General features: G+C 36.8%; 1 protein-coding gene across 8 annotated transcripts in view; it reads right to left on the reverse strand.

Moving 5' to 3' along the window:
* NARS2 (asparaginyl-tRNA synthetase 2, mitochondrial) overlaps positions 1-13,846 on the reverse strand; it is a 123,724-nt gene that overhangs the window by 63,135 nt on the left and 46,743 nt on the right. For 6 of the 8 annotated variants that reach the window (XR_008290517.1, XM_027039878.2, XM_053203741.1 and 3 more), the window contains one exon: positions 3,241-3,335. The exons of the other annotated variants lie outside the window; for them this stretch is intronic. Coding sequence is in view for 5 of the 6 variants with exons in the window: in XM_027039878.2 (XP_026895679.1) it covers positions 3,241-3,335 (95 nt within the window). In the remaining variant the exon portion in view is untranslated. The remainder of the gene's footprint in view (positions 1-3,240; positions 3,336-13,846) is intronic. 8 annotated transcript variants of the gene reach the window in all.

Here is a 13,846-nt window from a genome sequence, read left to right on the forward strand (position 1 = left end):
GACTTTTAGGATAGTGAAACTATTCTAAATGATACTATAATGGCAGATATATGCCATTATTACACATTTGTCCAAAACAATAGAATGTACACCACCAAAAGTGAATCCTAACGTAAACTACAAACTTAAGAGTATTAATAATGTGTCAGTGTAGGTTCACTGATCTAAATAAATAAATAAATAAATAAATAAATAAATAAATAAATAAGGGGTGTCTTATAGTACCAGAGAATAAGGAAGTACTCAAAAAACAAAATGATAGGGGCATGTCAAAAGGATATGAGAGTTGATGTGAATGAGTTGCCAACAGCTAAAACTACAACAGTTTGAACAACAAAATACGTAACAGAACTAGAGTATAACCCAACCTATAAAATAAATACATGAGTCCCTCCTGATATAAGTGAGTACAAAAATCACTAAGAGGGAAGTGGTAACAAATGTTCCATACAGAAGAATTCCAAATACCCTACCTTCCAGGAGGTGATGCTTAATTCCATCTCCCACCTCCCTAGAGTGAGGGTGGGCTAGACCTGGTGACTTACTTCCAAAGAACAAAGAAAGGGAAAAATAGTATATTTTCAGGGGAGAAACCCAACAGACACTATTTTAGCCAAGTAATAAAGGTTAATAATATTAATATTAATAAAGGTTAACATGGATGTCACATACCCCCTGATATCAGATCACTTCACCTCTATAGTACTCTTTCCAAAAACCCATATAACCCCAGTTTAAATATGAGAAAAACATCAGACAAATCCAGACTGGGATACATTCTACAAGTCATGAAAAAGAAAAAAAGACTGACGAATTGATACAGACTAGAAGAGACTGGGGAGGCATAACAAACTGGATCCTGGAAGAAGGCACTGCTGGAAAACATGAAATCCAAATAAAGTCTGGAGTGCAGTTAACAGTAATGTATTAACATTGGGTTCTTAGTTTTGTTGGCTGTATCATGGCAATGTACAATAGTAAGAATGGGGGAAACTGGGCAAGAGGTATAAAAAAGTCTGCACTATCTGTGCAACTTTTATATATTTAAAAATTGCTCAAAATTAGAAAGTTTATTAAAAACAACAACAAAATTAAACTTTAATATGGAGCCATAAAACCACTAAACCAACATAGATATTTTTTTGAAAAATGTTGACGTTCCAAATTTAACTACCATTTACTCCATTTTGAAAGTCTGCTAAATAGGGGTGCCTGGGTGCTCAGTCAGTTGAGCATCCGACTTCAGCTCAGGGCATGATCAGGTTTGTGAGTTTGAGCCCTGCATCAGGCTCACTGCTCTCAGCACTGAGCCTGCTTTAGGTCCTCTGACCCCCAATCTCTCCCTACTCATACTCTCTCTCTCTCAAAAACAAAACAAAATTTGAAAGTCTGCTGAATAAAATGAAAGAAAAAGCAGAGGGAAGAGTAACAATTTTTCATTGGAGATTAAATCAGGCATTAATCTGAAACATGAGGTACTGCATATTAATAGTCCTAGAACTATGCATATTCAACTAGATACATTTGACTGACTTATTAGAAATACTTCAAAACACATTAAACAATACTGAACCTCCTCTTCTGCCAATTTAATCTTCTGTCAGGTTTCGCTGTACATTGTGTTCTATGGTTTCTTTCACGTTACTGAGAAAGAGGGAACATATTTAATCCACTAGTTGGTATTATAATGGCAAACACTTGGTAAATTTATATCTTTCACGTATTAGGACATTTCTGAGGGGAAGGTACTTTGCCATTAACTTTATAGATAAAAAAAAAAAAAAGAAAACCAAAAAATTAAGAAAGATTATGCAAAAAACTTGGATGTAAGGCCAAAATGTAAACAGTGTGTCCTTTCAATGGACTATGAGGACACAGACCCATTCAAATGTTATTTAATTGCTTATCAGAAAGTACTCTGCTCTATTATTCTATTTACTATTGAATTAAATACCCCAGATTAAGTAAATTTACATGTTAACTTGTAGATTTTTGTCTAGTAGAGCTGCAAATCATTTCTGTCAGGTAGAAGAGAAAATTCCAAATTAAAGAAATGGTGTCTAGGACATTATTAACCAGTTTGTAACTACCCTAGTAATCTTATTCTAAAATTCCTTTCTTAAATTGCCTATGAATACACAGCTCTTCAAATGCTCTCTGAACTAGTCTTACTCCTTTACTTGTTCCCTCAGTAATTAATGAATTGAATAAAATATTTGATACATGTTCAGTTTATATTTGTATGAGGCATGATTTTAATTAAAAAAAAATTTTTTTTAACGTTTATTTATTTTTGAGACAGAGACAGAGCATGAACGGGGGAGGGTCAGAGAGAGGGAGACACAGAATCTGAAACAGGCTCCAGGCTCTGAGCTGTCAGCACAGAGCCCGACGTGGGGCTCAAACTCACGGACCGCGAGATCATGACCTGAGTCGAAGTCGGCCGCTTAACCGACCGAGCCACCCAGGCACTCCTTTAATTTTTTAAAATTATGCTTTGAAAGGCATACGGAATTTTCCATGACATGCCTAACATGACCTTTTCCACACACAGCTCTGCAAATCCTACACTCTCACAGGGCTATTACAATAATAGGTTTTCTGCACAGTATTCTGATAGTCTTGTTAATTATCTGGTTATTAGACTTATCAAATAACAATTTCTGTCTCAAAGATAAATCAGAAAAAAGAATCTAAGTAAAGTATATGTTATTTTCAAGACCATGTGATCTGATTTCCAAGACTTTCTGATTTGTCATATGTCGCTCATGATGGTTCTGTGGGTTAATTTTCTATATTTAAGCCAATTACTTAAAAAATTTTTTTCTTCCATCTGTTCCAGGTACTGCTTTTTTTGTTTTTGTTTTTTTTAAATGAAAGGGGCTAATACCTGGCTCTGATGTGAACTAAAACTGCCTTTACTTTCATAAACATGATTAAGTACATGTAAATTGTGAGATTTATGCAAAAAAAAAAAAAATTAGCAGAAAGAAAAAAAATCACAACTTCATCTTTCCAGTATTATATTTTTCACTAAAACCAGAAGTCTAGACTACTGTATTTTTGGAAGAAACCTGGTTATTGTGGAATCTAAATGTACTCTGGTGAATTCAAGTGGACTAATTATAAACACTAATTTCAATTTTTAGGTTTTAGCATTGGGAAGAAAAGCATTATTTCACTCTTACACAACCCATAATCAGTAGTCTATTAAAGCAAAAGAGAAAGAAAATTCTGTACCCTGACATCACTTCTAGGTGAAGTTGTCCCGAAACAGTTAAGAAAGCAGGAACATTGAAGAAATTCTCCTCAGGCACCTTAATTTTACTTGAAGGCTGCAAATGAAAAACACGAACCACAAAAAGCTATGAGATGTTTTGTTCTACTTTTTGCATTCACATACATGCCACAACTAAAAATTACAATGCAATTAAACATATGTGAGGACAAGTCATTTTCTTAAAAATGGAGGCAGTTCTCAGTATATTCTTAAAAGAGAAGATGCCTACTTGGAAAGTGCTAAGGTCAAGGAAGTTTGCTCTGTATTTTCAAAATGTACAACAACCAAAGGGCAAAGTACTTCTGTCACAAAATACATTTCTGTATAAAAAGTATTTCTGATTGATGGGGCGCCTAGGTGGCTCAGTCAGTTAAGCGTCCGACTTCAGCTCAGGCCATGATCTCACAGTCCGTGAGTTTGAACCCCGTGTTGGGTTCTGTGCTGACAGCTCAGAGCCTGGAGCCTGTTTCAGATTCTGTGTCTCCCTCTCTCTCTGACCTTCCCCCATTCATGCTCTGTCTCTCTCTGTTTCAAAAATAAATAAATGTTAAAAAAAAAAAAGTATTTCTGATTGAGAGACAAGCCAAAGTAAGAGATTATGAATTAAAATTTTAAATGTGAAGAATTATATAATCTCTTAAAATTCTGACCTATGCTTGAGATTTGATTTTCTCAAGGGAATAGCCTCTAGAACATGTGTTGTCCTATTATTAAATTTTATTAATAATGCTTTTAATGCAGATTTTTATAAACACATTATAAACTTTTATATACATTATTTCACTTAATTTCCACCACAACTCAGAGGTAAGAAGAGCAGAACCCTATCTTTAAAAGATATTGGGAGCAACTGGGGCACCTGGGTAGCTCAGGTTTAGGTTAAGCGTCCAATTCTTGGTTTTGGCTCAGGTCACGATCTTGTGGTTTCATGGGTTCGAGCCCCACGTAGAGCTCAGTGCTGACAGGGTGGAGCTTGCTTGGGCTTCTCTCTCGCTCTCTCTCTCTCTCTCTCTCTCTCTGCTCCCCCCAGCTTGTACTGTCTCTGTCTCTCTCAAAATAAATAAATAAACTTAAAAAAAATATTTAAAAGATTGGGAGCAATTAGATTTAAAGATCTTTACAAATTTACAAAAGAGCGTGCTCATTCTATTTGAAACAGGTAGGAAACAAGCCAGGCAACATTTATAACAAGCTAAAAAATTATCTGAAGGTCAACACAATTTAAATAGTATAAATTTAAGAAAGCTTCTGGATCCAGATATGACTATTATACTCACTTTTTTGGAAGAAAATTAATTTACTTATGCTTGTACCTCAAATTGTGCATTTGTTTGAAAGTGTTTTGGTGTAACAGTGCAGTTACTATAGCAATAAAGCCTATTTTATTTTGTTTACTTATATTTTGAGAGTGTGTGTGCAAGCAGGGAAGGGGCAGAGAGAGAATCCCCCAAGGCAGGCTCCATGTTCAGTGTGGAGTCCCACGACCATAGGATCACCTAACTGAGCCACCCAGGTGCCTGAAAAAAGCCAATTTTAAATACACAATAGAGAATGTGAAACTCCTTTTAAGAGACTTAGTATCAAATACTGAATTACAGAAATACATGAAACAAAGGCCTCTTAGGGCACGTGGGGGGCTCAGTTGTCTCAGCATCTGACTCTTGATCTTGATTCTGGTCTTGATCTCATGGTCAGGAGTTTGGGCTCTATGCTGGGCACGAAGCCTACTTTAAAAAAAAAAAAAGAAAGAAAGAGAAATGAAGGCATCTTATTTAATTCCATCGGTTTTAAAAATATTGCATATCATATATAGGCATATATGTATATGAATGAGAAATCTAGTGTAAAAATTACCAATTAAAATCATTCATTTATTTTGTAATTGCTGGTTATTTTTCAAACTTACTTTGAAACTGGTCCTAAACGTCCTATCACTGCTTTTTATTTTTTTTAATGTTTATTTATTTAGAGAGGTGGGGCGGGGGAAGAGGGACAGACAGAGGGAGGGAGAGAGAGAGAATCCTAAGCAGACTGTTCTGTCAGCATGGAGCCCAAACCCATGAACTGGGAGATCACGACCTGTGCTGAAAAGAAGAGTTGGGCGTTTACCCAAGTGAGCCACCCGGGCACTCCCTATCACTGCTTTTTAAAAATCCATCTCTGAATCCCATATTCACTGAAAGGACGTTGTTTCCAGGGACTTAAGTACTCAATACTAACATATTTGCCCTGACATGTGTTAGGATTTCAAATAAAAAAATATATTTCCTCACTCTTTACAAAGCAATTATGATTCAAATAAGGTCCAGCATATTTATAAGAATATTATACTTTCTCCTTTCTTTCACCTCTTTAGTCTATAATTTGTATTGATGTTTTACCTCAACTCCTCCTTAAGTGATTTCTCTCATTTCCTGTACATATAAAAAGTTTAGTTTTTATGACTACATTTTAGTCTTTCACTTATTAGCATTTGAACAAAAAGGAATCTGGTCGTCTTACATCTCTTTAATCCAACTTATTTAAATAGGTAAAACATGTCACTACTTCATTATGCCTTCCAATATCATATGTACTCACATACTGAAATTCATACTATGCTTTAAAAATTACTTCCTTTTATTTCTCCTATACACTACAGTTTATACATTACATTGATTTTTTTTAAATTTTTGTTAATGTTTATTTATTTTTGAGACAGAGACAGAATGTGAACAGGGGGGAGCAGAGAGAGTGGCAGACACAGAATCAGAAGCAGGCTCCAGGCTCTGAGCTGCCAGCACAGAGCCTGACATGGGGCTGGAACCCACGAACCGTGAGATCATGACCTGAGCCGAAGTCGGACGCCTAACCGACTGAGCCACCCGGGCGCCCCTTAATGTTTACTTATGAAAGAGAGAGAGACAGAGAGACAGAGAGAGAGACAGAGCACGAGTAGGGCAGGAACAGAGAGGGAGACACAGAACTCTAAGCAGGCTCCAGGCTCTGAGCTGTCAGCACAGAGCCCAATGAGGGGCTCGAACCCACAAACTGCAAGATCATGACCTGAGCTGAAGTCAGATGCCCAACCAACTGAGCCACCCAGGCCCCCCACATTACATTGTTTTTTTTAAACTTCTCTATGAATTAAGTTAGATTACCTATACATTTTACTTCAGAATGTTAAAGAGACGTTACAAAACATTTTAAAAAGGAATTACTGAGAGTGATGTTGGCAAACATGACAGGATGGGTACCTCTGAAGGACTGTCCCTCCACAGAACAACTAAAAATAATGAGTAAAAACTGTCAGAATCAACTGTGGGAACTCTGGAAAACAGTCAAAGCTTTATAGCAACCAAACACATGCTGAATTAAGAAAGAGGAAACTTAAGAGTGATAGACTCCACCCAACAACGGCAGACTGCACATTTGTCTCAAGTACACATGGAATATTGTTGAGGACACCATATCCTAAGACATAAAACACATCTCAATAAACTAAAAAAGAATGAAATCATACAAGTTTTTTTCCTTGGTCATAATGGAGTGAAACCAGAAACGTTAAATGGTGTAGTTGCTTAGGAAAACAGTTTGGTGGTTCCTTAAAAAGATAAAGAATTACTATACAACCTACCAATTCTACTCCTAGGTATATACCTTAAAGAATTAAAGCCAGGTAGTCAGGGCGCCTGAGTGGCTCAGTCAGTTAAACATCCAACACTTGGTTTTGGGTCAGGTCATGATCTCACGGTTTGTGGGTTCGAGCCCTGCGTCGGGCTCTATGTTGACAGCTTGGAGCCTGGAGCCTGCTTCAGATTGTGTCTCCCTCTCTTTCTGCCCCTCCCCTTCCCTCTTGCATGTGCATGCACTCTCTCTCTCTCTCAAAAATAAATAAAACATTAAAAAAAAAAGCCACGTACTCAAATACATTATGTGTACCTTAATGTTCATAACAGCACTATTTGCTATAGCCAGAGGTGGAAACAATTCAAATGTCCATTAATGGATAAATGAATGAACAAAATTAATATATGCAAAGAATGGAATAATATTCAGCCAGGAGATGAAATGAAATACTTATATACACATTGAAACATGGCTTACCTTGAACACGTTATGCTAAGTGAAAGTAAGACATAAAAGGCCACATATTGTATGATCCCATTTATAAGGAAATGTCTCAAAGAGGTAAATCCATAAAGACTGGTGAGAGCCATAGGTCTGGAGGAGGAAGGAGAAATGGCAACGGGCAGGAGTTTTCTTTTGGGGTAATGAAAATGTTTTGGAACTTGATACAGGTGGTAGTTATATAACATGATAAAAATGCATTAAATGCCACAAAATGTACCCTTTAAAATGGTTAATTATGTTATATGAATTTCACCTCAATTTTTTAAAAAGCATATATAAACAAGTAACTATTAGAGATGACAGGGTCAAAAACTAATAACACTGCAAATTTAAGATTAGTAATCTTAAATACTTGTTAGAAATGAAGAATAAAATATACCAATTATGCATCCAATTTGTGACTTTGCCAGGGGGTAGGACTTCTTTAACAAGATCCACCAAATCCAAATGATAAACTGAAATACGGACAATTATGTTTTAGTTTTTTAAAAATGCTTTTATTTATTTTTGAGAGACAGAGGCAGAGTGAAAGGGAGGCAGCGGATCCGAAGCAAGATCTGTACTGACAGCAGAGAGCCCAGTGCTAGGCTCAGACTTACAAACCATGAGACCATGACCTGAGCCAATGTTGGACACTTAACCGTTCGACTGAGCTACCCAGGCGCCCTGACAAATTTGACATTAGCATTACGGATTTCTATTTAATAAAGAAAGTATATAAGCCAAGTCAGAAGAAGAATGACAGATTAAGAAGAAAATGTTTTCAGGGCACCTGGCTTGCTCAGTCAATAGATAATGTGACTCTTGATCTCAGGGTTGAGTTTGAGCCCCATGTTGGGTGTAGAGATCACTTAATAATAAAATCTTTCAAAAAAGAGTAAAATATTTTCAGCATCTAATATTGACAAATGATTAATGGACAGGATATATAAGGGCCTCCTGCCAAGAAAACAAGAAAATATGCTGCTTCCCAACTGGGCAAGGGATATGAAAAGAGATTTACAAAAAGGAAAATTCAAATGGCTAAGATGAAAGAGGAAACACTCAAATTCATTACAAATTAAAGAAATGCAAATGAAAATAAGGCATTTTAAGAAAAAGTCATTACATTTACCAGATTGACAAACATTAGAAAGTTGTTTAATGTCAAGTGTAGGTGTAGACTCAGGGTACGATAGGCAGATTTCTAAGATGTACCCCAAGGTTCTCAACCCCAGCTTTATTTAGTCAACCACTAAGGCAGGAACTGCCAAGAAGGGATTTTGCAATTCAATTTCCAAATCAGAGAACACATGCAGTAATTTCTCTGACATCTGCCGTAGCAACATTTATCTAGATATGTCTACTGAGGCAAAGGAAAGAAAAGCAAAAAAACAAAAACAAAAACAAAAAAACCAAAAACTATTGGGACTACATCAAAATAAAAAGCTCTGCACATGGAAGGAAAAACAAAACTAAAAGACAACCTACTGAATGGGAGAAGATATTTGCAATAACATATCTGACAAAGGGTTAGTATCCAAAATATATAAAGGATTTATACAACTCAACACACAAAAACCAAATAGTATTCCCATTAAAAAATGGGCAGAACACATGAACAGACATTTCTCCAGAGAAGACAACCAGATGGCCAACAGACACATGAAAAGATGCTCATCATCACTTATCATCAGGGAAATGCAAATCAAAACTACAATGAGGTATCACCTCATATCTGTCAGAATGGCTAAAATAAAAAACATAAGATACAACAGGTGTTGGCAAGGATGTGGAGAAAGAGGACACCCTCTCTTGCAATGTTGGTGAGAATGCAAACTGGTGCAGCTACTCTGGAAAACTGTATGGAGGCTCCTCAAAAAATTAAAAATAGACCTCCCCTACGATCCAGTAATCGCACTGCTGGGTATTTACCCCCAAAATACAAAAACACGAATTCAAAGTATACATGCACCCTTATATTTATTGCAGCATTATTTACAATAGCCAAACTATGGAAGCACCCCAAGTGTCCATCGACAGATGAATGGATAGACAAGATGTGATATGCGTGTGTGTGTGTGTGTGTGTGTGTGTGTGTGTGTGTGTATGTATGGTGGATTTATTATATTGTAACAGTGGGATATTATTTAGCCATTAAAAAGTATGAAATCTTGCTATTTGCACAACATAGAGATACAGAGTATAATGCTAAGTGAAATAAGTCAGAAAAAGACAAATATGGGATCTTACTCATAAGCAGAATTTAAGAAACAAAACAAATGAGCAAATAAAAGGAAAAAAGAGAACTATAGAGAAAAGAACCATAGAGAACAAACTGATAGTTACCAGACAAGTGGGCGGGGGGAGGATGGGCGAAATAGAGGATGGGTATTAAAGAATACACTTGTGATGAAAAAAAAAAGCAACGAGCAAAAAATTAAAAAAAAAAATAAAGTGAGATGATACTTATTCCTCCTGCCTTACAGTTTATTTACTAAAAGGTCCCCCAAATACAAAAATAAAATAAACTTCCAAGTCAGATGGCCTCAAGATGTGGAGATTTTCTGGGTGTTCCCAACCTAACCACGTGAGCCCTTTAAAAGCAGAATTTTCTACAGCTGGTTGCAAAAGAGGAAGTCAGAGATTTGAAGAAGGACAAGGATTCAACAAGCTGTCACTGGCTTTGAGAGAGAAGGCCACATGCAATATATTCCTGGATATATATTCCAGAAAAATTTTTATACAAGTCCATTAGGGAATACATTGAAGACCATTTACGCAGTACTTTTTTTCTGGGTGTAACTTGGAACTGGACACAACCAAAGAGCCCTTAACTAGAAGAATGAATAAGTAAAATGTAGCAGAAAAATACCGCTGAATATTTTGTACCAATGAGAAGCAACAAATAAATGTACCTACGGGGACAGAATTTCAACAGAGTTAAATAGGAAAAAGTAGGAAACAGAACAAGATGCATGGTACATTATCATTAATGTAAACTAAAAGCACATATAAAAGATCACTCATATTTTATGAGACTATAGACACAATAAAAGATGACATATCAACAATATTAAAGTGAGTACCTCCAAAAGAGAAGAAAAAAGAATGGGAGAGATTGGAATAAAGAGGAAAAAATAAAACAAGAAAGGGACTACGTTGAATTGTGTTTTGCCAGCTTGGCATTACTGTCCCCATCCAAACTAAGGACTATGTTTCCTAAAATTCCCTTTCCTGCTTGGTTCCAGGTTATAGTTGGTCATCTACTATTGGAGAGGTAAGTGCAAAAGATTTGAGAGGAGAAAATAAAGCTCAAGTCGTGACTCTCAGAAGACTGTGGCAGTCTGCCCCAGTGACACACATATACTGAAGGGCTGGGTAATCTCTAGTTTCTAGCTCTTCTGTACTACTGACCAATGGTAGCTCTAAGGCAACCACCAAGTGCTGTACTGCAATTACTACAGAGTTAGATTAGATTATATTAGATTAGATTAGATTAGATTAACTGAATTAATGGCTTCAATTTTTCACACCTCTCTGTATTGGCACCCCTTAGTATATCACACCCTAATTCTGAGTTTGGCCATGTGACTTGTTTTGACTAATGGTATGGTAACAAAAATTTACAAAAATAGTAGCTGTGCATTTCCACATTCCTTCTTGGACCTATGCTACCAAACACATCATGCCCTGATTAGGCATGTCTGAGAGACATGTGAGGTCATCTAGATTGGCCAGTTTCCAGCTAAACCATCAGCTAACCAAGTCCAACTGAGATCAGTATCATCCAAATGACCTGTAGACTCATAGGAAAGAATAAATGGTTTTGTTACAAAGTAATATGACACAAGTGCCTTGGGAAGACCAATAACGACAGTGCACCATGAATGAAAATTATGTTTAACTGAACTCAATATTGCTGAGATTAAAAGAATACACATTCGGAGGTGCCTGGGTGGCTCAGTTGGTTGAGTGTCTGCCTCTTGATTTTGACTCAGGTCATGACCTCACCGTTCTTGAAATTGAACCCTGTGTCAGGATCTGCGCTGACAGCTTAGAGCCTGCTTGGAATTCTCTCCTGCTCTCTCTGACCCTCCCCTGCTTGAGCACTCTCTTTCTCTCTTTACCAAAATGAGTAAACATTTAAAAAGAAAAAAAGAAAAAAAAAAGGGGGTGCTTGGGTGGCTCAGTTAGTTAAGAGTCCAACTTCGGGTAGTGGGATTGAGTCCCACATTGGGCTCAGCACTGGAGTATGGAGCCTGCTTGGGATTCATTCTCTCTCTCTCTCTCTGCCCCCTGCCCCACTCACCTGTGCTCTCTCTAAAAAACAAAGCAAAACAAAACAGAAAACCAAAAAACAAACCCCAAAATACATTTAAAATAATATATTTTTTAAAGTAGGACTCTGAGGTACTATCAGCAGGTACTCAAATGGTATATGGGTTTTATTCCCTGTGTATTCGTTTTTTTTTCACTATCTGTTTTTGACACAGGCTTCATTTATTATTATTATTGCTGTTGTTTTAAAGTAAGCTCTATGCCCAATGTGGTGCTTAAACTCATGATCCTGAGATCAAGAATTGTATGCTCTAATGAACGAGCCAGCCAGGTGCCCCATTCTCTGTGTATTCTTTATCACATAAACATTAATGATTTTATCTTTTGTCCTATGGTGGCATGGATTCCTTTGATCGGCACCAATAAAAAAATTTAAAAAACAAGAACAAAGTCAAATACCAGGAAGAATGTTGGTGGTTACACTGCACTACCTGTAATGAAAACAGTTGAGGGAAGGCCAAGAGAAGAGAAGGCCAAATGATCACTGAGTTCTTTGAATAGGGAATGAATTTATACATCTTAGTATATTAAACACCTAGCACAGTGCCAGAGACGAGTTAATTGTTCCAAAAATGCTTGTTAACCAAGAGTGATGTCAAGTGTGAGTGGAGGGAGTTAGCCATCAGAAATCAGAAGAGACGAAGTCCGATAAAAAGAAAGCAAGGAAAGGGGCACCTGGGTGGCTCACTTGATTAAGGGATTGACTCTTGATATCTGCTCAGGTAATGATCTCATGGTTCATGGGTTCAAATCCTGCATCAGGCTCTGTGCTGACAGCACGGAGCCTGCTTGGGATTCTCTCTCTCCCTCTCTCCCTGCCCCCCCCCCCCAACTTGCACCCTCTCTCTCAAAATAAACAAAACATTAAAAAAGAGGGGAAAAAAAAACAAGCAGCAAGGAAAGCACAAAAGGCATATGTAGCACATTTAGCCATAAAAGCTTCTAGCAAAGTGGCATGGCTTTGCTGGTCTAAAAGATACCTTTGGGCACTTTTAGCAGTATGTTTGTTTTCAAACATAGGTACTGATAAGCAGAGTACTACAAAGAGGAAGTATTTCTTATATTAACTTTTATAATTATACTGCTTATAATTAATTCTGTTATTTCCTAGTAGACCTGTAAATAGATGTTTACCGTGTCTTTCTTTAATGTCACCCCAATTAACAGCTACAAGAATTTTTATTTTATTAATTTATTCTTTATTATTATTTTTTAAATTTAAATCCAAGTTACTTAACATGTAGTGTAATAATGATTTCAGGAATACAATTTAGTGATTCATCACTTACATATAACACCCAGTGCTCATTCCAGTAAGTGCCCTCCTTCATGCCCCTTGCCCATTTAGCCCATCCCCCCACCCAACACCACACAAGCCACCCTGTTTGTTCTCTATGTTTCAGAGTCTCTTGTGGTTTGTCTCCCTCTCTGTTTTTATATTATTTTTGCTTCCCTTCCCTTATGTTCATCTGTTTTGTTCCCTTACGTTCACCTGTTTTGTTCTCAAGTTCTACACATGAATGAAATCATATTTGTCTTCCTCTGACTTATCTGGCTTAATATAATACACTCTAACTCCATCCACATTGTTGCAAATGGCAAAATTACATTCTTTTTGATCACTAAGTAATATTCTATTGTATGTATATATATGTGTGTGTATTTATATGTGTGTATATATATATACATGTACATACACACACCACATCTTGTTTATCCATTCATCTGTTGGACATTTGGGTTCTTTCCATACCTTGGCTATTACTGACAGGACTGCTACAAACACTGGGGTGCATGTGCCCCTTCGGAGCAGTCTGTATCATTTGGATGAATACCTAGCAGTGCAATTGCTGGGTTGCACCTATAGGAATTTTTAAAAATACAAAGGGTAGAGAATGTATTTTGAATATATGGTTGTATGGTTAAAGTGCTTAGAGAAAACTTTTCATTTTCTTCAGAGAAATAAATTATGTGCCTACTATGACTCTATCTTCCTCCTATCCACTCTGACTCACAAGCACATAATTTGCAGGTATCTTTTATAATTAAATGCCATTTTTGGCTAGATATAAAAAGACATATTCTTGGGGCACCTGTGTGGCTCTGTTGGTTAGTTGTCTGGTTCTTGACTTT

The sequence above is a fragment of the Acinonyx jubatus genome, chromosome D1 (assembly GCF_027475565.1).
Source record: "Acinonyx jubatus isolate Ajub_Pintada_27869175 chromosome D1, VMU_Ajub_asm_v1.0, whole genome shotgun sequence".
NCBI lineage: Eukaryota > Metazoa > Chordata > Mammalia > Carnivora > Felidae > Acinonyx > Acinonyx jubatus.